Source organism: Hippocampus guttulatus, chromosome 8, assembly GCF_054856545.1.
Source record: "Hippocampus guttulatus isolate MCC_2025c chromosome 8, RoL_Hgut_1.0, whole genome shotgun sequence".
Classification (NCBI taxonomy): domain Eukaryota; kingdom Metazoa; phylum Chordata; class Actinopteri; order Syngnathiformes; family Syngnathidae; genus Hippocampus; species Hippocampus guttulatus.
The window spans coordinates 8926356-8952352 of NC_141268.1; the positions used below are offsets into that span (position 1 = coordinate 8926356).

The 25997-nt window shown below is 42.9% G+C and overlaps 1 protein-coding gene across 2 annotated transcripts in view; it reads right to left on the reverse strand.

The window, feature by feature from the left end:
• Positions 1-313: 313 nt before the first annotated feature.
• The window catches only part of LOC147201042 (A-type voltage-gated potassium channel KCND3-like), a 58826-nt gene continuing 33142 nt past the window's right edge, over positions 314-25997 (reverse strand). Inside the window, exons 3-7 of one of the 2 annotated variants that reach the window (XM_086118576.1) lie at positions 12510-12672; positions 7107-7208; positions 3298-3390; positions 2962-3215; positions 314-1390 (exon numbers count right to left, since the gene is read on the reverse strand). In XM_086118576.1, the coding sequence (XP_085974702.1) occupies positions 1165-1390; positions 2962-3215; positions 3298-3390; positions 7107-7208; positions 12510-12672 (838 nt within the window). In that variant the 3' untranslated portion in view covers positions 314-1164. The remainder of the gene's footprint in view (positions 1391-2961; positions 3216-3297; positions 3391-7106; positions 7209-12509; positions 12673-25997) is intronic. The other variant, XM_086118577.1, reaches the window with a different exon arrangement.

The window sequence follows — 25997 nt, forward strand, 5'->3', positions numbered from 1 at the left end:
TCCCACAGGAAGAAGGCCTTAATGGGGAAATCAACTGAAAACATTTCTTTAGAACAATGTTCCATGCAGCCGATGGTCTAAACACAGTATTCTGATTAATATTATGTTTGTGGAACATTAATTAAGCAGCAAAGTCCACTTGTTTTTATCCATCTCAGGGGGCGGCCATTTTGCTCATGTCGAATGAATGATGGCTCAGGTAATGACCAATCAAAGCTTAGCTTCCGAAAGTCACCTGACCAAAACTCAGAAAACAGGTGAGCCCCCCCACCCCACCCCCACCCCGACACACACACACACACACACGCACACACACACACACACACACACACACACACACACACACACACACACACACACACACACACATACAATCTGGATGTTTGGGGGACAATAAACACATGGAACACAAAATGTCCCTTCACCGATTATGCACATTTTCTCACTTTATCACCATTCTGGACCAATACAAATCGTTGCGTTTTTGCGCCGCAGACAGTAGCCAATGAGATGCATGCGCACACACACACACACGCACACTCGCACACACTTAAACAATATCCAGTTAGAACAGTTGTTTTTTTTTGTGCCTATACTGGTTCAATTGGATTGACATGAAACAGTGTAAGAAGAAAAACCCTTTTGACTTTCAGTAGATGCAACAGTGACTCACGACTTTTGTTCAGACAGGACATTCATTGAGTGGGTTGTTCCACAAATACATAGTTTTACAAAACTGCAAATGTAATGTGAAAATAAAAAAAAGAAGGAAAAGAAGCAATAGAAGAAGACACAGAGGGACTAAACCACACATTTGACTCAAAGTTTCATGCATTTGGCTTGTAGTTTTGACCTGAACAACAGGTACTTTATATGAGAGAAAGGGGGCCCACCATGAAATGGTTGCAGAGACGCTTCAAAGAAAAGGCCATTTGATGACACGTGCGCGCACACGCACGCACGCACGCACGCAAATAAATTCAAGTCAGCACAGTCGACACTTTTTAGACAATAAAACATTCTTTGAACTAATGAAGTAGACTTTGTAGAAGCTGAGCAGCGCCACCCGCTGGACTCATATGCTAATTGCACCACAGTGTCTCTCAAAGCCTCCACTGTAATGTGTCCATCACATATTTACAAAAGTCTCCGCGGCTAAAAGCGTCACAGGGCCGACACTTTGACGACGTTGGCCGAGCTGGTCGTGGTCTGGATGCTGGGCCCCGGGGAGGGGGGCGGCGGCCTGCGAGTGGGGGGACCGCGGAGGTTGTCACTGTCTGGCGTGGTCAGGGCGGGGGGCGATGGGAGGCTGACGATGGCTGTGGTGATTCGGCCGCCCTTACAGTTGAGCCTCCCGACATCGTCCGGCTTCAGGTTCAGTTTTGAACGACTACAAGGAAACAAACCACATTATTTATAAGCTATCCATGCTATTGTAGACTTATTATATACTATTTTGGTGCATTTTTAAGTGAACTTTTTGTTCTCAAGTGTTTACATTTTGATTTTAATTTAATGTTGAATGGAAGTTAAGAAACAAGTCTCTTTACTCAAAGATAATGCACAGTTTGGACATGATTTTTTTTCCCCAAGAACATGTGTCCACATGAGTTCGCACATTCACCCATTAATTTCTATTGAAGAGACTTCATAACCAGGCCTATTTTTTTAACATACATGCATCATTCATTATAAAAGTATGACAAATTAAATTCTGCAAGGATACTGAATTTCCTTATATTGTGGTACGAGATATCTTGAAAGTTTGGGCTCATTTCACACTTAAAGAAGCTGAAATGCCATGTGCCCATTGCAAAGTAAAAACTGGCTTAACTAGGTTTACTGCAGGCAGTACGTTTATGGTCAAGTAAACCTTGTTGGCTAATTTAATACCACTGCTCGTTAGAACAACTGTAATCCACAACAGATGTTGAGGATAGACGGAAGATAGACACAGACGTTGGTGCTGTTTCAATTACTCTCGTGAACAAATGGGAAAACCACTGTAAATGCAAGCACGTTCTTAGCCAATGTACTGAGAACCTCAACTGACTGTGTCACTCTACGCACATAGTGACAAACGCTTTAGCCAGTAAACAGCTGGCCAACTGTACATCCGCATGTGCTTACCACCAATCAAAAGGCCCGGTCCCCCTTTGAAAGGCACGCAAATTTCCCGCTTCACAGAGACCACGACTGTGTAGAATGTGAGAATCGCGACCCCCCCCCCCCCCCCCAAGTGAAGAAAAGTAATACGTCATGTTAATATACTGTATTGTGGTATTACAGTACAAGAATCAATCTTTTAAAATATACATGAATAATAAATACCGTATTTTTCTGGCTATAAGTCACTTATTTTCATAGTTTGGCTGATCCAGTAACTTATGTTCAGCTGTGACTTGAGAGCTCAGACTGGCACCCAAAATCCCTATAGCCTAATTGTGTTGACGGTAGCTAACGAGTTCCGGCTGCATTCAAAATGTACGCTTCTAACTATCAAACAGTTTTTCTTTTTAGTTTAAAATGGCTTACTTTAACTGGAATCCTGAGTCGCATTGTGGCCAAAGGTAGAATTCTGGTCAGTTTTCTTGCCAATTACTGCTAAATAGTAAATCCTTGTGGCGGATGCCTCAAGCTGAACTCGTACGTCACACATTAGGTGGCAAGATGACTATTACAACTAAAACTTGTTGTGGTTCTTTTTCTTCTTCAATCTTTTTGCGGTTGAAAAATGCTTTTCGTGCATTAACGGCACCTTCTTGAGCATGTTGTTTGGCCCCAATGCCACTACAGGGAGCGGAAATTTGGGATCCCAATCCGAGCTCTACTGATCTTGGTCTCGAATTTTGTAAAATACATTTCCACCAAAAAATATGACTTGGTTAACATTAGCAAAAGAGCATCACTAGGTGTTAGCACTGAGGCCTTTGTCTCTTGTTTCATGCCGGTGTATTTCACCTGGTAGAGCGCGATGGTCTATCAGCACACTGGATGTGGATGGCGCTGAGCTCCTGCAAGGGGCCCTGTTGGTTGACTCCGGGTTGCAGGGCGGCAATGGGCAAGGTCGTGTTCCTCTTGAACCTTCGGCCGCAGCAGGTCGGCGTTGCTGTGTCACGGCTACTCACGGATTCTCTGCGTGCGGTGGGGAAGCTCTGCATCACGGCTTCCACATAGTTCTGCTCATATAACTGCTCATCTACGAACTCATGAGCCTGGGAGAGAACCCATATCAGAATGTTGACAAAAATGAAGATGGAGGCAGGGGAGGACCAAAGTTAGAAGCGTTGCACCTACAGTGGTTTTCTCCAGACAGTGCAGCAGATGGTGGTGTTGGCTCTCTAAAAGACACGGTGACTTGGGCAGCTTCTGCTCACCTGTGTTTGTACCCTGATTGAACAAAGTTAGCAGGTGTTACAAACTTAATTGAACAAAGTTAGCAGGTGTTACAAACTTAAACAAAGTAATGTTTGTCTTTTGTTTTTTACATCGAGGTCAGGGGCCATGGGGGCTGACTAGTCAGCACACACATACGGTGTGTGTGTGTGTGTGTGTATACAGTATATATATATATATATATATATATATATACACAGTATATATAAAAGACTTGGCTTGGGCGTTGCCAACTAAGATGAGGAACAAGTTAATTGTCTCCCACCACGTGTACTCATAGGGTTTGAGTCGTAGGCGATCAAACCGCAAGGATTCTCATTCACATTCCACACAATCGTGAACACAACTGGAAGAACGTGAGCTCAGGCACATGACAGCTTCTTCATGAATGCATTCCTCCTTTCAATGGCATCAAGCTTTGATGCTCGGCCGTTTTTTTTCACTTGAACCAAGGCAGAGCTCCAAGAATCAAAAGCTTACAAAATTCGGTATATTGTGCCTGACTCCTCAATGTTGGCTTGGTATTTTTTTTTCTTAATTTTGGGAAAATCACACACCAAAATGATTTTCACTTATAGGAACATGAAATTTAGTTCATCAAGAGTAGAAATATGAAATATACGTCATTGTGTTCTCCATTTGCATGACTCTTTTTTTCATTTGGGAAAATTCAAGGCCAGTTATCCTGAAGATAAATTAGCAAAGAAACCATTCAGTCTCGAAATGTGATGAAATAAAGACATGGGTGAGAACTAATGTAACAGAATGAATATGCAAGGCCTTAGTTAGAGAATATTCAAGAATGCACCACATATGATAATGAGCCTGACGTGAGTCGCTAATAAACTCTGTCAAAACAAATAAAAATCCTAATAGGAAGCCAGGAGGCAACAGTTAATTTAACCGACGGAGAAAACCGTCACATATCGCTTCATGACCACTGACTTGACAGCCGCTGCCGTGCCACTGTAATTTGACTCGCCGGCGGCCTCGCGGCTGATCTGCCACTTGCAAATGGCATTTATATGGTAATGCTCAAGCGCCGGCGTCGACTCCCGATTCGATTAGACCCAAATGGATTTGAGGAAATGGAGGGATATAAGCCATGTGCTGGTGTTAACAGATACATCGTAACGGCGAGGGAAGAAGAGGAAAGGAAGCCGGATGAATGAAACGAAGCTTCACGCAACAATCAACAATCAGATAAGCAGTTTGATACATTATTTTAGAGGTTGACATTCAGATTTTCAAGGTTCTAAGCAAGAACCCTGTCTTATTTTTTTATGGTGTCCAGTAATAGTATCGGAGGCCATGTCATTAAAATAGATATCCAGTGAGTTTTACTGATTTTGACAACCAGAAATCATAAAAGTTTGCAAAGCCACTGAAGAAGCAGCTCGAATGTTTCAGTGCCACCCCCATGTTGGCTGCTGTGAACCTTGAACTAGCTTTAACCCCGCAAGCACTTCAAGCTGAGCTCAAGATTGTTATTTATCTTGACATGTCAAAGCAAGAAAGTGAAAAATATGTTATATTTTAAATCTTATCTTTGCTCAACGATGTCTTTTGTCAAACAAGTCATTTTTTATTTTAGTTGCCCTACCTTGTCCCATTGTTATGGAGTAAAAAAATCCACACTGGAAAGATTAAAAATGTATTTTTTTGTTGCACAAGAATAGATTTTAAATTATTCAAAACACACCCACACACTTTATATATATATATATATATATATATATATAGATAGATATATATACAGTATGTGTGTGTGTGTATGTACATGACATTGGCATGGACATAGTGCTTTTATCCAGGTGAACTGCAAGATCTCCCCTTGCGGATGATGTAGTCAGCCACGCATTTCAAATTTGTTTTCACCAAATTGGCATTTGGTGGGGTGTAATAGAAACCTAAAAAAATAGAAAAGCCTTGCATCTGCCAAGAAAAAAAAAATCCAAGGAAAAAAAAGTGACTCAAAAGTATTTTTGTCGTACTGTAAAAATATTTTTTCTCTTTTTTGCCTCCTTTGTACATTGTTCACCTCTTGCACGCTCCTGTTATGCACATCACAGTTAATTATCCCCAGGAGCAACAAAACAAGCCAGATAAAAATTTCAATCTGACTTTGGTTTTGCAGGCAAGGCTTTTATCAAATGTTGGGCAAGAGACAAGTACTGAAAAGTATGGTGTGTGATTTCGCTCTTTTGCTTTTGACCTACGCCCCGAGAATGTATTCATTCTGACTTCAGCTGCTCTTTATAGCCTTTGGCAGGACTTTCACAATGTTCCTCGGTTAATTAAGGCAGTAATTGTCATTTTGGGGGCACTTCGAAGTATGAAAATGTATGTGCGTGTGTGTGTGCGTGCGCAAGATGGTTTAGTGGAGTGCAGTTATGAATGCTGTTAGACAAGAACCAGTGTCATTAATCTCTCAAACTGAATAACAACCTGTCTGGTTTTAATAAAGACTTCCCAGAACAGTGTCTCTTCTTTCTGTCTTTCTTTTTTTTTTTTTTTTTTTTAACAACTTAATTTTCATAATGTTACCACCTCATTCTCATAACTGTGAGGGCTATGTCGGACTGCATTTTCAGATGGTTATGACTTGACTCTTGTCACGTTTCTTCATTTTTGTCCAACTTCATTCTCATAGCATTAATTTGTTCTCGTTATGTTAAGACTCCATTCCAGTAAGATTACAATTTAGTCTTGTAAGAACTTCTTTCTAGTAACATGATTTAATTCCAATAAAATGTATTCTCACAATGTTATGATTTCATTCTTGGAACGTTACAACTTCAAAATAGTAACATGACAGTCTGATAGTATTGTCGTAACGATCAGAAATGGACGGACAGTTCCGTCCCTGGAATGGAACCGTCCATCCATCCTTCCCGAACGGACACACATTTTTGGGACGGAGGATGAGAAGTTTTTTAAAAAGGATGGGCCAAAGCAAGGTCAGAAGTGGGTTTTCATTCGTCCCTTTAATCGTCGGGATGTGGCGTCGGGAGGCAAAAGAAATAAGGCAAGATTTTAGCCAAACACCATTTTCTAAGAACAATCTTTTTCAATCGCAATCTTTTATGGCGACACTGCCACCTAGTGTACAGTTAGAGAACATAAGGCCTACCAAGATGCTTATGTCCCCTTATTAAAGGCACGGATTTCTAAAAGTAACGTTTTTATTGTTATTACGATGATGATGTTGGTGATGATGATGAAGATGATGATGATTGTTATGCCTTGCGTGGTGGGATGCCTCCAAGTGGCGCGAGGGGGGAACACCGGGGCTCTTGGGCCCCAGTTGCGGCTAAATTCCCACCAGCCGGCAGGGAAGGAGGTGAGGCGCCCCGGGCTCGCCCCGCTGGAACGGAGGGAAGTGGGAGTAGCCGCCCCACAACCCTCCTTAAACAAAAATCAGGCGAGGGCCCTCCGGGGCCCGCACTGAGTGTGAACCTCGCGGAGCACCAGCGAGAGTCGTACCGGGTGTGGGACCCGGGAGCGGGGGGCAAGTCCCTGACGGGGGCCAATTGCCCAGGAAGGAAGGAAGTATGATTGTTATGAGGCGGTCGTGTGGTCGACTGGTTAACGTGTCGGCCTCACAGTGCAGAGGTGCAAGGTTTGATTCCCCACCACTGCTTTTGATGGAACTTTTTCACTTATCTATTTCACCGTTGGTGTTTGAAGGGTCAGAGTTCTTTCCTCACCGTCAGCTCCAGCAATTCGTTTAGGAGTCCGTTGCGTTTGCTCAGCAGGAAGGCGTTGGCGCTGCCGGACTTGGCTAAATGTATACGGGCCATTCGAGCTTTCTGGACACAGAAAAGACAAACAAGCGCAGCTTGTCAGAAAAAAAAAACAATCAAAACGTTTTTGTTTTTTTTTGTTCATTAATGATTTTGTAACAGTAACTTACAATGACTTACTTTGAGCACTTTGTTACTGTTGTATTTATTTCAATTCTTTGCACTTCCAGATCTTATATTCCTTTAAAAACTGGTTGTACGACCAGATATTTTTAATGGTGTTTGTCCACCAATTAGTTGTGTTTTATTATTATTATTTTTATTTATCTTTTACTCATTTTATCGCATATACTACAGAAATTGTATAAACTGATGGAGACAAAATAGCTCTGAACCAATTGCAGTAAATATTTGAATGAAACAGCATTGATTATTGGAAATGTTGTAACCTGAGGACTCCCTGAACAGAGATACATTTATATTAGTTAGATGTGTTTACCAACGTAAAAAAACAGAGAGCTGAAGTCATTCCATCCATCCTTTTTCTGATCCGCTTATCCTCACAAGGGTTGCAGGGGGTGCTGGAGCCTATCCCAGTCGTCTTCAGGCAGGAGGCGGGGGACACCCTGAACCGTGTGCCAGCCAATTGCAGGGCACACACAGACGAACAACCATCCACGCTCACACTCACATTCACACGTAGGGACAATTTAGAGCGTTCAATCAGCCTGCCATGCATGTTTTTGGAATGTGGGAGGAAACCGGAGTACCCAGAGAAAACCCACGCAGGCCCGGGAAGAACATTCAAACTCCACACAGGGAGGCCGGAGCTGGAATTGAACCCGTTACCTCTGCACTGTGAGGTCGACGTGCTAACCAGTGGACCACCTGGCCGCAATCTTTATTTATTTTTATTTTTTAATGGAAAACTCTTCAAGGCTATAATTAATAAAAAATCATTTGAAAAACAGTAAATAAAATGGATACTGAGCGTGATGATATATCCTTACACCACTGTGCTAACTAGCCACTTGTGCGTGATTTTAAAACCAGGGCGGGGGAAAAAATGTTGATAAAGATGACAACAAAAATTGGTCAATACAAAATTTTCTGCCTCAAAACTGTAATTGGAACTGTAATTTTGAAACCAATGTGCCACAATCCGGAACCAATGTTTGGCCAATTCTAAGTTATCACACGGTCATTTGTTGCTGGCAGAATCTCCGTCTTCCTTACTTCTTACCAAGCCAGACTCAAAAATTTTAAAAGTGGCCCAAGATTTGGGATCGCTTGAAAGTAACCTAACTTACCTGAGTGATCGATGGATTTATCAAAAGGATCAAAAGTTTGTTACTGATAGCCCAACTTCAAACATCAAAAACCCATAAAGTCAAAAACCGAGGACGCTGTATCTGTGTTCGAACACCTCACAGCTTAGCTATTACTTAGAATCCACGGCATGACATCAATCCTCTTAAGTTGCTGAACTCACACGCTCTACTGTGGCCTGCATTTGCAGTTTTGAAGAGGGTGAAAAACGCATCTGGAATTAAACGCTTCAAATTCTTTCGCTCCCTCTCTCGCTGTCTAGAGAGAGGCGCTCTACTAAAATAAATGAGTCAGCCCCTCGGAAAGATGGATTTGATAACTCAGCAGAAGGGGGGGGTGCGATCGAAAGTGACACAGAATGAGAGAGAGATGATATCGGAATGAGATTTGCTCAAATGAAGAGGATATTAGGGCAGCTGTGAAGGATATGAAGCTGCCTGAAGCGCTTGTAAAAATGAGCGATCTCCTCAAGCCGGTTCTGCTGCTCACGTGGCCCAATAAACCAGACCTGACATAGCTCATAAAGTCGCAGAATTAGTCGGGCAACTTTTGGAAACCGTAGCCTTAGATAGCTACGCAGCAATACAATTGTCACATTTTCGCGCGCTGCATGTGTAATGGAGTGTGTCCGTTTCTGTGTATTGCGTTTGGTTAATGGGTTTTCGACTTCGAGAATGCTGCCTCGTGCTCGTCTCGGTTGATGAAAGGTTGCGCTTGACGCGAGGATGAAGAGTGTGAGGGAATAACCGATTCTGATCCGGCAGGAAGCCGACTGCGATTGGTCGGCCTTGCAAACATCCGTCACTCTTTTGATGGTCGATTGGGTCCTGATGGAGGTTGAGTTAAGTTTACTGTGCTCTGACTTTGCTTGAGGTCAGGATCGGTCAAAATCAACGTCATGCGTGATGAAGTTTAGAGGAAAAGCTCGGCACTGGCGAATGGAATATTATGGGTGTTCGGACCAAACTGAAGGAGGAAAAAGTTGGTCGGATTGTGAGAAAAAGGCTTTTTTTACGAATATGACAAGATGTTTGAGAATTGTTTTCACGTGAGTAAAGTCAATGTTACGAGTTATAATATCACGCAATAAAAGTTCATGTTAAAAGGATGAAGGAATCATTTGTAAAGTTATGAGAATTAAGTCAATGTTAAGAATAAAGTTACGTAGTTCCAAGAAAGACATTGTTACATTACAATAAGATGTCATCAAGTCAATATCGCAAAAATCTATTTGCGACATCACAAGGAATAATCCTTCAATTTTGAGACTGAAATTTTTCATTGACTGGAATAAAATGTGACGAGAATGCGGTCGTAGCGTTTCAAGAATGAAGTTGAAATGTTATGAGAGTAAAAATTCTTCCAAGAATGAAGTCAAGTTTAGGAGAAGTCTTGATGTTCCAAAAAGGCATGACGTTTTGAAAATGAAACTGTCCAGAGAGAATAAAGTTGTAAAATTACAGAATTGCAAAGTGACAAGAAATAACAAGTATACATTAATGAAATATATTGTAATGTTATGAGAAAGTTGTCGAATTACAGGAGTAGAGATGCAAAGTTACGACAGTTACATTGTTCCACAAATAAGACGTGAAAAGACGTCAGAATGTTACGCGAATTCAATCGCAAAGTTGTGATAATGAAGTTTCAATCTGACCAAAAAAATGAAAGCCATATCAAATCAGAAAAAAAAGGTTGAATGTAATGAGAATAACTTCCTAATCTAAAAACAATGCCGTTAACGCCAGCGACATTCTGAACGCCATCATACTTGAATGCCACTCCTCCACATGTTTAATGGTGCGTGTTTTGCCTTTGCCGCCCGCTGAATGAATGTCGCTGGAATGTACTGCAGTCGTTTGCTAATGATGATTGTCTCTTTTACCCTTCTGTCTGGGAAGCTCACCTAGAAAAAAAGCTTGTTCATCCTAATTGTGGTAAATATTTGCATTGGAAAAAAGAGCTCAGAATGCCAAAATGTCGGGATGTTATGAACCAAGGGTCCCCTGTGCAAGACCACTAGTTAGATGTGTAACCCGCATGAAATACCGACGAGCCGTCCTTGGGTCACAAAGCAAGTAATTGTGAAGCTTCATCTTCAGACAGTTCTTTTCCTTTTGAGTCGGAACGCGGCGTAGTCTCTGACTAGTCTATACTATCAATGTAGTAAAGTCAGAACGACAGCAAATAATTGCATGAAAGACACAAGAGTCGCGAGGTGTGCTGGAGCCTATCCCAGCTGTCTTTGGGCAGAAGGCGGGGGACACCCTCAACCGGTTGCCAGCCAATCACAGAGATGAACAACCATCCACGCTCACACTCACACCTAGGGACAATTTAGAGGGTTCAGCCTGCCATGCATGTTTTTTGGAATGTGGGAGGAAACCGGAGTACCCGGAGAAAACCCACGCAGGCCCGGTGAGAACATGCAAACTCCACACAGGAAGGCTGAAGCTGGAATCGAACCCTACACCTCTGCACTGTGAAGTCGACGTTCTAACCACTCGACCGCCAATGTGAAACAATCAATCAAGTGAGGCACGAGTTTTGTGTGCCACCAAACCGCGCATTCTTACGCCGCTGCACAAACACACACACAGACACACACGCACACACACGACCATGCACTCGTGCACATATGCATGCGCGCCACGACGAGCAACAGCCGGAGCGCCCGAACACAAATAAAACCTTAAGACACAAACACACAACCCCCACCACCCCCCACTTGCCTCCTCCCACCGGTCGCGGTCGACCTGGGACTAGTCTGTTGGCTCTTGGTTGATTGTGATCGACGTATTGGGCACCCCTGCCTTAAAAACAGAGGTAATTGGCGGACTAGCTTAGCACTTAGCACCGTTGTCTGCGCATGAGCGGTGATTCAGTCATCTGATTGGTTGCCCTCTGTGTCAATCAAGTAACGGGATTGATGATAGGCTGACGTCGTACGTTCTGTGTATTAAGCACCGTTGTTTGAATGGCAGCGCCATCGCCGAGGCGTTTTCGACAATTGGCGTGTGAAAGCCCGGGAGCCGCATGGAACCAGCCAAAGAACTGCATGCGGCTCGCGAACCGCGGGTTGGCCACCTCTACTCTTGTTATTGTGTCTTCAAATGTATTCTTTTGTTTCTAATTTTGAATGTCCGGAACAGGTTGATTGGATTTACATTTCTTTTGCAAACGATGGCTTCAGATTTTTTTTCCAAGTCGAGGTTCCACTTGTTCATTTGTGTTCTTTTCTCATTTGACAGAGGAATTAAGTTTACTGAACGAAGCATCAAGTGTGTCCGCCCGCATGAGACAAACAAGAGTGTGTCCTTCCTTCCTGGGCAATCGGCCCCCGTCAGGGACTTGCCCCCCTCCCGGGTCCCACACCCGGTACGACTCTCGCTGGTGCCCCGCGAGGTTCCCACTCAGTGCGGGCCCCGGAAGGGCCCTCGCCTGATTTTTGTTTAAGGAGGGTTGTGGGGCGGCTACTCCCACTTCCCTCCGTTCCAGCGGGGTGAGCCCTGGGCGCCCCACCTTCCGGTGAGGCCCCACCTCCTCCCCGACAAGAGTGTGTCACAGCATTTGGATCTGTCAACCTCGTCACTTTGCTCCCAGCGAAGCATCTCTTAGCGTCATGCTTCTCTTATGTCATCCTGTGGAAAAGGTCAGGCTCACTTGGTGAGAGCAGTGAGTGGATAGCAAACATTTAACACTTCGCTATGGAGTACGTGTGTTTTGTGTTCTGTGTGTGCGTGTGTGTGTACGTGTATGTACGTGTGACAGATACACGAATGAAGAATGAATAGAAGGGCAATACATTCTTGAGTTTTGGTGTGTTTGTAGCATTGGACAAATGGTTGATTGAGGACAAACCTTTTGTCTTTTTTTTTTTTACTCATTTCATGAAAAATAATCACATTGTATAAAACTATGGAAAAAATAACGTCTGATTAAGTTTCTGAACAGGACAAATTGGATACGATATTTAAAAAAAAATCTTAGTTAATCCTGCCAACCACTTTCATTATCGAAGAAGATAAAATCCGTTACCTTCTGGGCACGGCGTTTATCTGCCCTCTGGTTCTGGTGGTAGATGCGACTGAAGTTGGAAACAATGACGGGCACAGGCAAGGCGATCACGAGCACGCCACTGAGCGAACAGATAGATCCGAAGATTTTTCCGGCAATTGTCTTTGGCACCATGTCGCCGTACCTGCAGATGACAGGTTGGAATAGGTTGAGCCACACACACGTGCTGTCGAACTGTTTCGACCAATTTAAAGACCACAATAATGCATGAATTCATTGCAGCACATCAAAGTACCGGTAAGTCATTTTTTGGTGTCAACGATATCACTTCAAAGAAATACCAATGTGCTTGCTAAATATTTTCTGTGTAGATTCTCAGTAATCTATACAAGTGATTAATTGCTTGTTTTTTGTTTTCTTGCGTTGTGTTGTACGAATTGATGTTTCAGTTCTACAAGTTCCGAATGTTTGCAAGGCCATGAAGTTATCTAAACGGAATTGGATGAATGAGTCTCAAGTTGTTCAACCTCCAGTGCAGAGCTGGATAAATATTTATTCACATTTGCCACAGAGTCATTAAGGTGGATATGGAACAGTCCGGCCCAGAATCTAAATCAGGGGTGGGCAATTATTTTTCCCCGGGGGCCAAATGAGAAGCAGAAAATATTCTGGAGGACCGGCTCCGATTATAGATTTTATTTCTACACTGAAATAAGTAAATGACTTTGTTTACAGAAGCTGGTAAGAGTATGTATTATTGTTAGTTCATGAGAGAGTGTGGTTGTTTGACAAAAACTATTTATTCAGTGAAATTATGCAAAACAATGGTAATTGTGCAACATTTGTCATTCTTTTTCAGTAACATTAACACTGCAATGCTTTCCGTTTTTAACTTTCTATGAAGAGACCACAATACGCAAGAGTAGCACTATAACATAACTCACATTTTCGTCCCAATTGCCAAACGATGCAGAAAAAAAAATCGAAGTAAATTTGTTTCAGGGTTTTGTTTTTTTCCTGTTCAGTGAGATAAATCGAGCCAATCTTGGACTGGTCGGTTCTGAGGGTTCTTGGGATTGAATCTCAGCTTCTTTGCGTGTTCTCTTTGTGAATACTGTTTATCACTGACTTTGGTGATAAGCTGAGGTCGTGCGTTTTGTCCAGTTTCTCCGGTTTCCTCCCACATTCCAAAAACATACATGATGGGCTGATTGAACACTAGTCTAAATTGTCCCTAGGTGTGAGTCTGAGCGTGGATGGTTGTTCGTTTCTGTGTGCCCTGCGATTGGCTGGCAACCGGTTCAGGGTGTCCCCCGCCTACTGCCCGAAGACAGCTGAAATAGGTTCCAGCATTCCCCGCGACCCTTTTGAGGATAAGCAGATCAGAAAATGGATGGATGGATAGTCTATATTTTCTTGAAATCATGGCGTCCGTCTTTTGTTTTTTTGGTGAACATTTTCAATTTTACCATGACGATCACTTCTTGCTAATCACATGGACTCGGACAGAGTACCTATATGTAAATGTCGCATGTGCACCGTAAACAGGTTTCAAAGTAAAAGCCCTGCTGTTTTAGTCCACGGACTATGTAAAATTTTGAAAGGAGCTTTTATTTTCTTAATTCCAAGCAACTCTTTGCGACCCAGTAAGAGCCGGCCGGGCCGCAGGCCATAAAATGCTCAGTTCTGATCTAAAATGGTACTATTTAAAAAAATAGCAAGATGCACCAATTTTTATTTTTGTTAAAAGTTTGGCCTTTGTGGTGGTCATCCATCTAATAAGTAACCTGAATATTTCGATCTGTTACTCTTCATGAAGCACGCAACAAGATGACTGCGATGAGCGTGGATGGTTGGATGGCCTGTTAACAACTCAAATATTCACATAGAAACATCGCACGCTGTGATTTGAGTTTGACTTTTGAGGCATTTTGCTGTCTTTATCCCTTCCCCACCTCCATCCTGACATTCGAAGACTTCTCAGAAGTAGGCAGTTCGCTGACTTTTTCCTGAGCCCTGAAACTCTTGGGTCTTTGTGCTGAAAAGTCCACTTAGGACTGGATTATTGGATCAAATTCCACCTGCTCAGTTTGCTGCTTCCTCCGAGCTTCATCTTCATAAAGCAAATTGGACGCGCGCACACACACACACACACACACACACACACACACAATAAACAACAGTGGACCATTACGTAATCGCGGTTCGGCACCTGCGGATTCATCATTCATTCATTCATTATTTTTGCTGTTTTTCCATACTGTTTTTTTTCTATGGTAAACACGTATTGAAGGTTCATCAGTGTTTTTTGAAGAATGTTTTAAAGAATTTCTACAGAAAAAAAGAAAAAAAACTTTTCTTTTGCCCCCCCAATGCATTTCAATGGGCTTCATATAGCTGCAGATTTTCACATATATTCCAGCGGATAGAAGGAGCCCCCTGTATACTTTAAAGTGTAATATCCCCATTCACCACTAGATGGCAGAAATTGCTTGTTTGGAAGTGCATGGTCCCAGTAGTGATGATGAAACATTGTGGCTCCCTCCATCATTAAAGTTTCCCATTCCTGTCATTGAAGATGCAACAAAGGCACGGCAGTGTGGCTAAATGATTGAAAACTAAATAATGCAGAACCTTATCTTGAAAAGTATTGAGTGTGACAAAAAAAAGAAAGAAGATGTAATCTGAATGTAGAAAAAAAGATTGTTGGAAATGTATGTAAATATGCATCATCCCTTTTAAAATCCTTTTTTTTTGTCTTTGCCAGAAACGCAGAAGGAATAGTCTGCTCCCAACAGATGATGTGATGAAAATCAAATCAAATGACAGAAGAGGAGGCAGCGTGATACCATAGAAGTCCGACCTGCATTCTTCTTGACAGAAAGAAAGCAAAAGCAAAGTCACACTTTGTTCCGACGGCGATGAAGATCATCAACTATCGCAATCGCAAGGGCACCCAAAGGACGGTGAAATGTTTGTGTTGGTGTTGCCTTGACAGGTGTAAAGAGCTCACACTGTGATTTGTCACTTTTATTTATTTCACCAAGATTGATGACTTCAATGGCAGAATGTGAAAATCAGCTGTAAACAAATAAAGGAGCAGAGTTACTGGACCCGCAAGTCATCAATCACTCTCACACACACACACACACACACACACACACACACACACCAGTTTACCCATGGAACCTTACATCAACAACATATTAATTTTACTCAAGAATGCCTTAACCAGATGGGATGTTGTACTTATGTGGAATTAACCCCGAGATGCATGAGTGACTGGACCCTCTAGTCTAAAATGACCCAGTTCAGAACATTTTCATTTTAATGATAATTGGCTGAGTTCACACAAGTTAGTTTAGTTATTTGGGCACAACCAATTCACCGGCTGGCCGATAGTAGCTCTTTTAGAATTGTCCAAAAATTGGCTTTTTTTTTTAAAAACACATTAACAGATTACAACATTCGACAAAATAAGGACATTCATACTTAAATTAATAACAAAGAAAATGGCAAAAGATCTGTTTTGGCCCATTTTTGACAATTTTCCCCTCTGTTATAAAGTTAAATGAATAGTAAAGGACAAAATATTGGAAACAGTCACATGTTGTGCTTGAAATTCATATCTTCATTTTTGTATGGGATTTTATTAAGGGATTAAAGAAGAAGTGATTTCATTCATGATATATTTTTTTCAATTAATCGACTAGTGAATTTTTACTCCGCCAAATATTATAATCGGTGTCTAAATCTCCACATTGGTGCAGCCCTAGTTAAAAAAAAAAAAAAAAAAATATATATATATATATATATATATATACACAGTATATACACATACATATGTAGAAAACACATGTTTTTATTCGCTTCTTAAATAGCATCGGTTGGACAATGTCTGTTGTATATGTGTGATCCATCATAGCTTGGATTAGAAAGAGAATCATTTGAATGACTTATTGATACATATTTAGCAAGTAATGTGTAAATAAATGCACAGAGGCACGCACACAAACATGCGAACACACAATACATGAGTTAACAGGCTTCTAGAAACAAACTATAAGGTAGGCAAATTTGGCAATGATCGATTCCATTGAAACAAAGGGAGCAATGCATGCAGATAGACAATATAGTGATACTCACAGGCATGCATTCTTTATCTTTTGCGAAGAACTGTTGCAATGGTCTTTTTCATGATATGCTATTGAATCAAAGCACATTATATCTGTCTAGGTTCTACTGGCCCCTGGTGGCCAAAGCATGCAAAGTGAAAATGAAGAATGAAATCACGATGTAAAAACGGTTGTATTTAATACATTGTATTTAATTTTGTTAGTACTGGATATTTTTATGAAGTGCAGTACTGTAAAATGCTATTTTTCTTAGTATAACGAACCTTCCAACTTTATTGCTGGGATTTTGGCTGACGGAGCTGGAATGGACGAAAGGCAATTCTATCCATCTTAATGGCGAAAGATGGTTTGAGATGACTGAAACGTCAGAATTGTATTGAAATGGCTAGTAGCGAATAGTAATCGGTAATTTTACAGATTGTGAAACGGTCACATACACAGCAGCGTCCTCATACTTCTGGCGCATTGTTTTATAATCAAATGATCTATCTGTAAGCCATATAATTTCAAGGTGACATTGGAAGACGAGTTTGAAATGATCTTGAAGTGTTCAGTGATCCTAGTTTGGGGTATATTTAGAGTTTTGACTGTGAATGTCCCTGACTCACCAATTTTCACTCCAGTTGCAAGAGATAAGCTAACCTTCAGTTAGCCTAGTTTCTTCTCCCACTACCCTTTCTTCTTCAGCCAGGAAAGAGACAAGTTTCATTTTCTCTTCTATGGTCATCATCACATTTCTGCATTTTTACCATCACTGGTGCCCTTCTATTCAAAAAATCCAAATGAAAAGCCAACCAGACAGTCTTTGAAGAGTTGTTCAGTTGACCAAGTGTAAATGTGAGAAGCCACGTGACAGTCGAGGTGATAAATGGACTTGCTGTACTTGGCAGCTTGTAGACTGGATGAATATTAAACAGCACAATGTGTGCACTTTGGGAAAAGTTTGGCTCAAAATAAGAAGCGACAAAGACAAATGTCTTAATTCTCGACCGAGACTCTTGTTCAGTTGTTGCTCTCTTCATCAGTTATGTGGCCTCATTGACTGTTCTAAATGAAGTGTGCGCTGCTCGTTTTGAGAAGGTGACGTGAAAGCCCCCAGCCTCACATCTCAAAATGCAGGTCCTGATGGATGGTGTTCGCTTCTGCAGCGGGTTTAATATCCCCGGTGTAAAAACAGACCACTTAGTTTTTCACCTCCCCTGTGGCACCATCCCATTCCCTCCTTTCAGTGCCGGTACGAATATCAATACAGCAGGTGGTGTGCTGAGCTGCCTTGCCCCCGCCCACATTTGATTGATGGTCAAGCACGCCATTACTCATGTTCACTTTTGCTGAGGTGTACTTATATTTTAAAAAAGATGAGAGAAACAAACAGGATATGCTCTATGCAATGCTCTTTCACAGGAATTTAGTGGCAAATTTAAGAGAAAATTGCATTGGTCCATAAACATGGCAGACATTCTGCACGGTGGTATGTTGTTCTGTTTTAAATCAATATTACTATACTGTATCTAATATTTTCATACAATGAATGATTCAGGGCGGCAGCTGACTGGTTAGCTCGTCTGCCTCATAGTGCGAAGGTGCAGGGTTCGATTCCGGCTCCAGCCTTTCTGTGTGGAGTTTGCATGTTCTCCCTGTGCCTGCATGGGTTTTCTCCAAGTGCTCCGGTTTCCTCCCATGTTACAAAAACATGCATGGCAGGCTGATTGAACACACTAAATTGTCCCTAGGTATGAGTGTGAGCGTGCTTGGTTGTTCGTCTCTGTGTGCCCTACGTTTGGCTGGCAACCGGTTTAGGGTGTCCCCCGCCTACTGCCCGAAGACGGCTGGGATAGGCTCCAGCACCCCCCGCGACCCTGGTGAGGATTAAGCGGTTCGGAAAATGGATGGATGGATATATGTATGTATATATATATATATATATTTCAACTGCTCCAAAAACATGATCCACATTTGTAAAACTAAAAACCTGCTCTCTAATTTATATTTTCCACATTGTCAGCGGCTGACTGGTCAAATGAACAAATCCCACTATTTGAGGACGTATGGTACACCTAATTTAACCCAATTAAATCTGAGCTCACTATTAATAACAGTAGTAATCCTAAAATGACAATATTACAGACACAAATGGAAATATATGCATCCATCCATCTTCTACCGCTTATCCGGGGCCGGGTCGCGGGGGCAACAGCTTTAGCAGTGAAGCCCAGACTTCCCTCTCCCTAGCTACTTCTTCCAGCTCTCCCCGGGGGATCCCGAGGCGTTCCCAGGCCAGCTGGGTGACATCGTTTCTCCAGCGTGTCCTGGGTCTTCCTCTGGGTCTCCTCCCGGTGGGACATGCCCGGATCACCTGACCAGGGAGGCGTTCAGGAGGCATCCGAATCAGATGCCCAAGCCACCTCATCTGGCTCCTCTCGATGTGGAGGAGAAGCGTCTCGACTCTGAGCCCCTCCCGGATGACCGAGCTTCTCACCTTATCTCTAAGGGAGAGCCCGGACACCCTGCGGAGAAAACTAATTTCGGCTGCTTGTATCCGGGATCTCGTTCTTTCGGTCACGACCCATAGCTCGTGACCATAGATGAGGGTTGGAACGTAGATCGACCGGTAAATTGAGAGCTTCGCCCTTTGGCTCAGCTCCTTCTTCACCACGACAGACCGATACAACGTCCGCATCACAGCAGACGCTGCACCGATCCGCCTGTCGATCTCTCGCTCCCTCCTGCCCTCACTCGTGAACAAGACCCCAAGATACTTAAACTCCTCCACTTGGGGCAAGATCTCCTCCCCGACCCAGAGGGGGCACTCCACCCTTTTCTGACTGAGGACTATTGTTTCAGATTTGGAGGTGCTGATTTTCATCCCAACCGCTTCACACTCGGCTGCGAAACGCTCCAGTGAGAGTTGGAGAGCCCTGCTTGAAGAAGCCAACAGTACCACATGATCTGCAAAAAGCAGAGATGCAATACTGAGGCCACCAAAACGGACCCCCTCAACGCTTCGGCTGCGCCTAGAAAATGCTGTCCATAAATGTTATGAACAGAATCGGCGACAAAGGGCAGCCTTGGCGGAGTCCTACCCTCACTGGAAACGATTCCGACTTACTGCCGGCAATGCGAACCAAACTCTGACATCGGTGGTACAGTGACCGAGCAATCAGGGGGTTCGGTACCCCATACTCACGAAGCACTCCCCACAGAACCCCCCGAGGGACACGGTCTTCTCCAAGTCCACAAAACACATGTAGACGGGTTGGGCAAATTCCCACATACCCTCGAGGACCCTGTTAAGGGTGTAGAGCTGGTCCACTGTTCCACGGCCGGGACGAAAACCACACTGCTCCTCCTCAATCTGGGGCTCGACTTCCTGACGGACCCTCCTCTCCAGCACCCCTGAATAGACCTTACCAGGGAGGCTGAGGAGTGTGATCCCTCTGTAGTTGGAACACACCCTCCGGTCCCCCTTTTTAAAAAGAGGGACTACCATCCCGGTCTGCCAATCCAGAGGCACTCTCCCCGTTGACCACGCGATGTTGCAGAGGCGTGTCAACCAGGACAGCCCCACAACATCCAGAGCCTTGAGGAACTCCGGGCGGATCTCATCCACCCCTGGGGCCTTGCCACCGAGGAGCTTTTTAACCACATCGGTGACTTCAGTTCAATTCAGTTATTCTCTGATACAATAACTGGCTCTTCTGCCCTTCAGATATGATCATGTATTCAATGTTATAGTTAAACATTAAGACATCGCTAGATTGGGTTCCAGAAGATCTAAAATATCCCAGAAGATCTAAAATAATACTTTATAGATAAAAGCAAATTTGTCCATCGCATTTCTTAGGCTGATAATACCTCTAATGATCATAAATGGCTGCACTTTTGCTTGCTTTGTTTGGCCGCTTGCCGGTAAATTGGACTGACATTTTTCAAACTGCCTGATAGTCTTTTTTTTCTTTTTTTCTACTGGCCTTAACCAACAATGGATGTTGGGAGGATACTATTAGCCTCCTTCCGGGTTGGAGCGAGGGATTATAACATTTGCTTTTAGTGTCTGTGTGTTTTTTTTAATGGTCGATGGGAAGGGGTGGGGATCCGAGAAAGGCAAGAAGAAAGAAGTGACGTTCACGTTCCGTTACCTTTCTGCGTCTTTAATTCATTTACTTTAAAGCACAAAACGAGCTAATTAAAAGGATTTGTCGGAATCCATCTTGTCAATAACATAATAATAAGAGGAATTCAAACAGCCCATCAGGCGCTGCTATGACAAATCTTTTTTGTTTGGAGCTTCAAATGTGTTGCGCCAGATGGGTATCAGAATCATCGAGGGCCATTTGAGGAAACGGCCGTGAATTTCATATTATGGTTTAATTAGTACATTATTCAATTCCATCAATCCATTATCGGAACCGCTTACCCTCACGAGGGTTGCGGGCTTGCTGGAGCCTATCCCAGCTGTCTTCGGCTGGTTCAGGGTGTCTAGGCGGGGGACACCCTGAACCGGTTGCCAGCCAATCGCTGTTATTCAATTCAATTCCTCCTTGCTTTATTTCCATGCAGAACCACATTATGACAATGCTAGTGCCGAAAAACCTCATGGTTGAACGGTCAATCTCTCCGTGCAATTTGGTTAGAAAGCAGCAACAAGGAGGTTCCAGGGTTCCACCCTAAAGTCGAGTGGAATGTCACGAAAGCAGAGGGATGTGCATTTGATACCCGGGAGGGGACTCCCCCGACTTAACTGACCTTTTCATAACAGCACTATCAAGCCACAATTCTTCTTTGTAGGCCATCAATACTGTCGGAAAATATGTTTGCTCTTTGAAAACCTTCGGGGAGATCGCGAACCACACAGCATGCCCTGTAGAGGTCAAGGCAAATTTCTGTAAAATGAATGCTATCAACCATTTGTGAAAAGCACAGTGAAGTACAGGAAGACAACAAGACATTGAAGGCGGGAACAGGACGGTATCAAGGCTTTTTTTGTTGTTTTTTTAATCAGAGGTGGCGGGGCCACTTTTTGGCCTGCCTTTGATGTGACCCTGTGCGCCTTTTATAACGTACAAGAAATCAATTTTCACACTCCTTATTTTATTGCGCTGTGTGTTTTCTATCTGAACATATGTTGCTTGTCAGAAGCATAACTAAATGTAGCCCTCCACTCCACAAGTTGTTCTGTTTTTTATCGTTGAAAACATTATCACAATGACATTACATTGATTAAGCCTTTCAAACTTTGCCAATTTGAGGCGCAATTCTTCTTCCTTTTATCACCCCCCCCCACACACACACACATGCAAAGTGGCAATTAGTGTCGCATTATGGCGGATAGATTTATTGAGCAGAGCGGTTACCATTTCAATGTGTGTGGAACATGTCGAGATGATGAAATATTCGGTAAATTTGGAGCAATGTTTTGCAAGGTCGAAGAGAGCTTTTCAATCTGAGGCAGATGTGTTTGACTGGTTGAAAACTCAGACATACTGTTAGGCGTTACAAAGTAAAATGGTTCAACAGTCAGGATAGAAACCAAGCCTTGTTGCAAATGGTGAAATCCACAAGAAATCGACAATTTCTTCTTGTTATTCATGCCACAAGATGGCATCAAAGCACTACTGTTTGTCAAAAGGAACCTCCTCTTTAACACTTTAACATAGTTCCTCAGCACCAAGATGCCACAAGATAGTGCTATTACACCACTTTTGTCTAAATCAAGCTCCTCACCTAACGTCAACATAGTTGCTCTGCACCATGATGCCACAAGTAAGATGTTCAACAAGCATGAGTCCTTTTGAAGTTGGAGTCATCATATTTTTTTCCCCCTCTGTTATGACAAATCATAGAGAGAAGTGAACATTTAAATTTGAGCCGGTAGAAGACAGACACTTAATAAAGTAAGAGCTGGTGTGATTGATGGGTCCATATACAATGGCAGGTAACCTTTATACAGCGACGCCTCTTGAGTGAAGAAAAACGCATGGCTCATTAACCACAAACTTTCCAAAATCCAAAACTTTGAGCTCCCCACAGACAGGTGAGTATCATATTTTTGTTCGTAAGGTGTTTGTGCCACTCCCACGTGGCAAAAGAATCACTCAAAATAATCATATACATGATGGTATCCCTCAGGAGATGATTTTTGAAGGGAAAACTAAAAGGAAATAGATAGTCAGGAGTTTTTTTTTTCCTCCTCAGAGGCTTTGCAGCATGAATGTGCTGAGTGGTTTATTACTTTCGAGTGACGCCTGTGGACAATTTAACTCTCCAAGCAGCTGTTTGAACACACGGCGTCTTTAAAATATGTGATTCTGACCGTAACTGAGGATGCTAAGGGACCATGTCAACAATTCTTAGTGCAAAAAGAAAACTACTGGGATGAGAACAAATTGGAAGATGACAGGAGATGAACAACCCATGTCAATGTAGTGATTTAAACACGATACACATCACCTTTTTAAAAGCACTGAAATTGCTCTAATTGAATTATACTATTAAATTAAATTATTATAAATCAAATGCATGCGGATGATGGTAAATCCCTGAATCACCTACCGAACTTTAGTGGCCTCTTAACATTGGTGAACAAGACAGGACACTTCCAGCCTCGTTTATTTTGATTCAAACAATCAATAAATTGCACAGGAGTGGGAGTCCAGGAGTCAAAAAGGCAATTTGACTCGCCTCCTATCGTAATTCAACTGTAAAGGACTTCCTTTTTCAGAGTAACAGTTCTGAAACTAAATAAATACATGAAACAAAAAGGTGCTATATGCTGATCTATTCTCGAAAAGGAAGGAGAAGATGAATGTCAGGCTGGCTGTCTTCACGCCACATTACATGCCCGACGTGTACTTGGATGACACTGTCACAGAAATGAAGATAGTATCTTTGAGCAAGACGGTGCATGATGGACTGCAAAGCAATGCTGAACTCACATTATGCAAGGTGGAACTATCAAAGGAAAAAGAAAAACTAACTTTGGGTGACAATTTCTGCACGTCGAGTGTCGTACTTTGATGTTCACTGTCACAAAAACACCTTTTGGTCGAGATCAGGAGTCGGGAACCTATGGCTCGCGAGCCAAGTGTGGCTCTTTGGATGATTGCATCTGGCTCGCGGTTAAAAAAATATATTCTCGCTTGTTTAATCCATCCATCGATTTTTCACTGCTCATGTCCTGTTCAGGGCTGCAGTTGGCAGCAGGGGCAATTTTAATTGGATGATACTGGCCTAAGTTATCCGTTGCTAGGTAAACAGGTAAACACCCCTTTTTGAATCAGTCCGCTCAGTCATTAGCTCAAAGCTAATCCTTCGACGAATAAGATGGCGAAAAGAAAAGAAAAACTTCAGGACGAATCGACCGAAGGATTCACTTTTGTGGAGAGAACAGGTTCTGCGGTGTGTCTAATTTGCAATGACAAAATACCATCGATGAAACGGTCGAACGTAGAGCGACACGCACCGTGCTACGTTAGCATCAAAATACTGTGCGGGAGACAGCAGAAAGGAAGCGTGTATGCTACTGAGCAGAGTGCAAGCTAGCCAGCAGCAATATATATATATATATATATATATATATATATATATATATATATATATAGAGAGAGAGAGAGAGAGAGAGAGAGAGAGAGAGAGAGAGAGAGAGAGAGAGAGAGAGAGAGAGAGAGAGAGATAGAGGCGGCCCGGTAGTCCAGTGGTAAGCACGTCGACTTCGCAGTGCAGAGCTTCCAGCTCCGGCCTCCCTGTGTGGAGTTTGCATGTTCTCCCCGGGCCTGCGTGGGTTTTCTCCAGGTGCTCCGGTTTCCTCCCACGTTCCAAAAACATGCATGGCAGGCTGATTGAAAACACTAAATTGTCCCTAGGTGTGAGTGTGAGCGCGCATGATTGTTCGTCTCTGTGTGCCCTGCGATTGGCTGGCAACCGGTTCAGGGTGTCCCCCGCCTACTGCCCAAAGACGGCTGGGATAGGCTCCAGCATCCCCCGCGACCCTAGTGAGGGTTAAGCGGTTCGGAAAATGGATGGATAAATACATATATATATACAGAGAGAGAGAGAGAGCGAGAGAGATATGGCTCTCACTGAAATACATTTCCAAATACTTTGCTTTCATGGCTCTCTTCGTCGAGATCGAAGATGACCTGCTGCTTTGCTGTTTCAGACGACAGAACTAGAAAGAGGAAACAAGTCAAGGTAGCAACAGCGACATGAAGATTGCTGTACTTTGACTTTGTGTTGTGACCTACTGAGGTCATGTGATTAAATTATGCAAGGAATGCTCTATGAAAATAAGAAAGTGCATGGTATACTTCTTGTATGTATGCGGCATTAAATTCAGCAAGAAGGAAAATTAAGACATCAGATGTCGAACTTGAGGTGAGGATAGTCGCACTTGCGGCACATCTGCTGACAAATGCAATAGCTTCGATTAGGGAAATACTGTTCGCGTCTTTATCAAAGACAGCGCGCGATATGCCGCCGGTCACTGCCACAATCATTCCAAATTGGGATTCTTACGACTCTCGAAATGCAATTGCACAAATTGAATCTCTTTTCTTGGACTAAAAAGGTATCACTGTTCCACTAACTCGACCTCTGGGCAACCCCTCGCCGATGGTCTATCCCTGCTTACGTCCCACCCTCCAATCAGCTGTCTCTGCCGGAGCACCCGAGATGAGACCAGAAATGGACAAGGCTTTCTTTGGGATCTTTTAAAAAGCTTTCTAAGTAGGTTAGAGGAGAAAGTAGGCTGCCGCAGGAAGCTCAGGAGGCCCGAGGAGCTCCTGTTGCATCGCTGCTGGAGAAAAGAGGCATCCCGCATCGGAGGTCCGCATGAGGAGAGAGCAGGTAAATGCGAAATTGGCCTCTGATTTTAAAGACATTGTCAGGTGTGGAGTAATCGAAACAATTTCAAAGGGCTGGGGTTGTTTTGTTTAGCAAACCTCTGAAGACGCACTGCAGCATGTGGCCTTGTTGCAAGAATGGAAAGATATTTTGCTAAAAAGTCGATGAAGCAGATATCGTCTGAAAAGTCTGACGATGACGAGTGGTTGAAAACTGTAAGATGCAGATGAGTGGAATTAAACTATTGATATTAACATTTTACCATTGGCATGACCCGATTTTTACCCTTTTATCAAGAACATTATAGCGGGGACCCCATTACCGCAGTATTTTTGTATTCTACTATCTTGCCCATCCTTAAAAGCTGTGCGACAATCATATCATTGAATCCCTTCCCCAGCCAGAATAGGACAACGAATAAAACGGAATGTTTTAACGTTGCTAACACGGGGCAATAAAATGAGAGTCCTAATTATAGTTTTTGCTTATGTGCATTTGAATGTGCCATAAAAACTAGAGTGCCATAGGAATG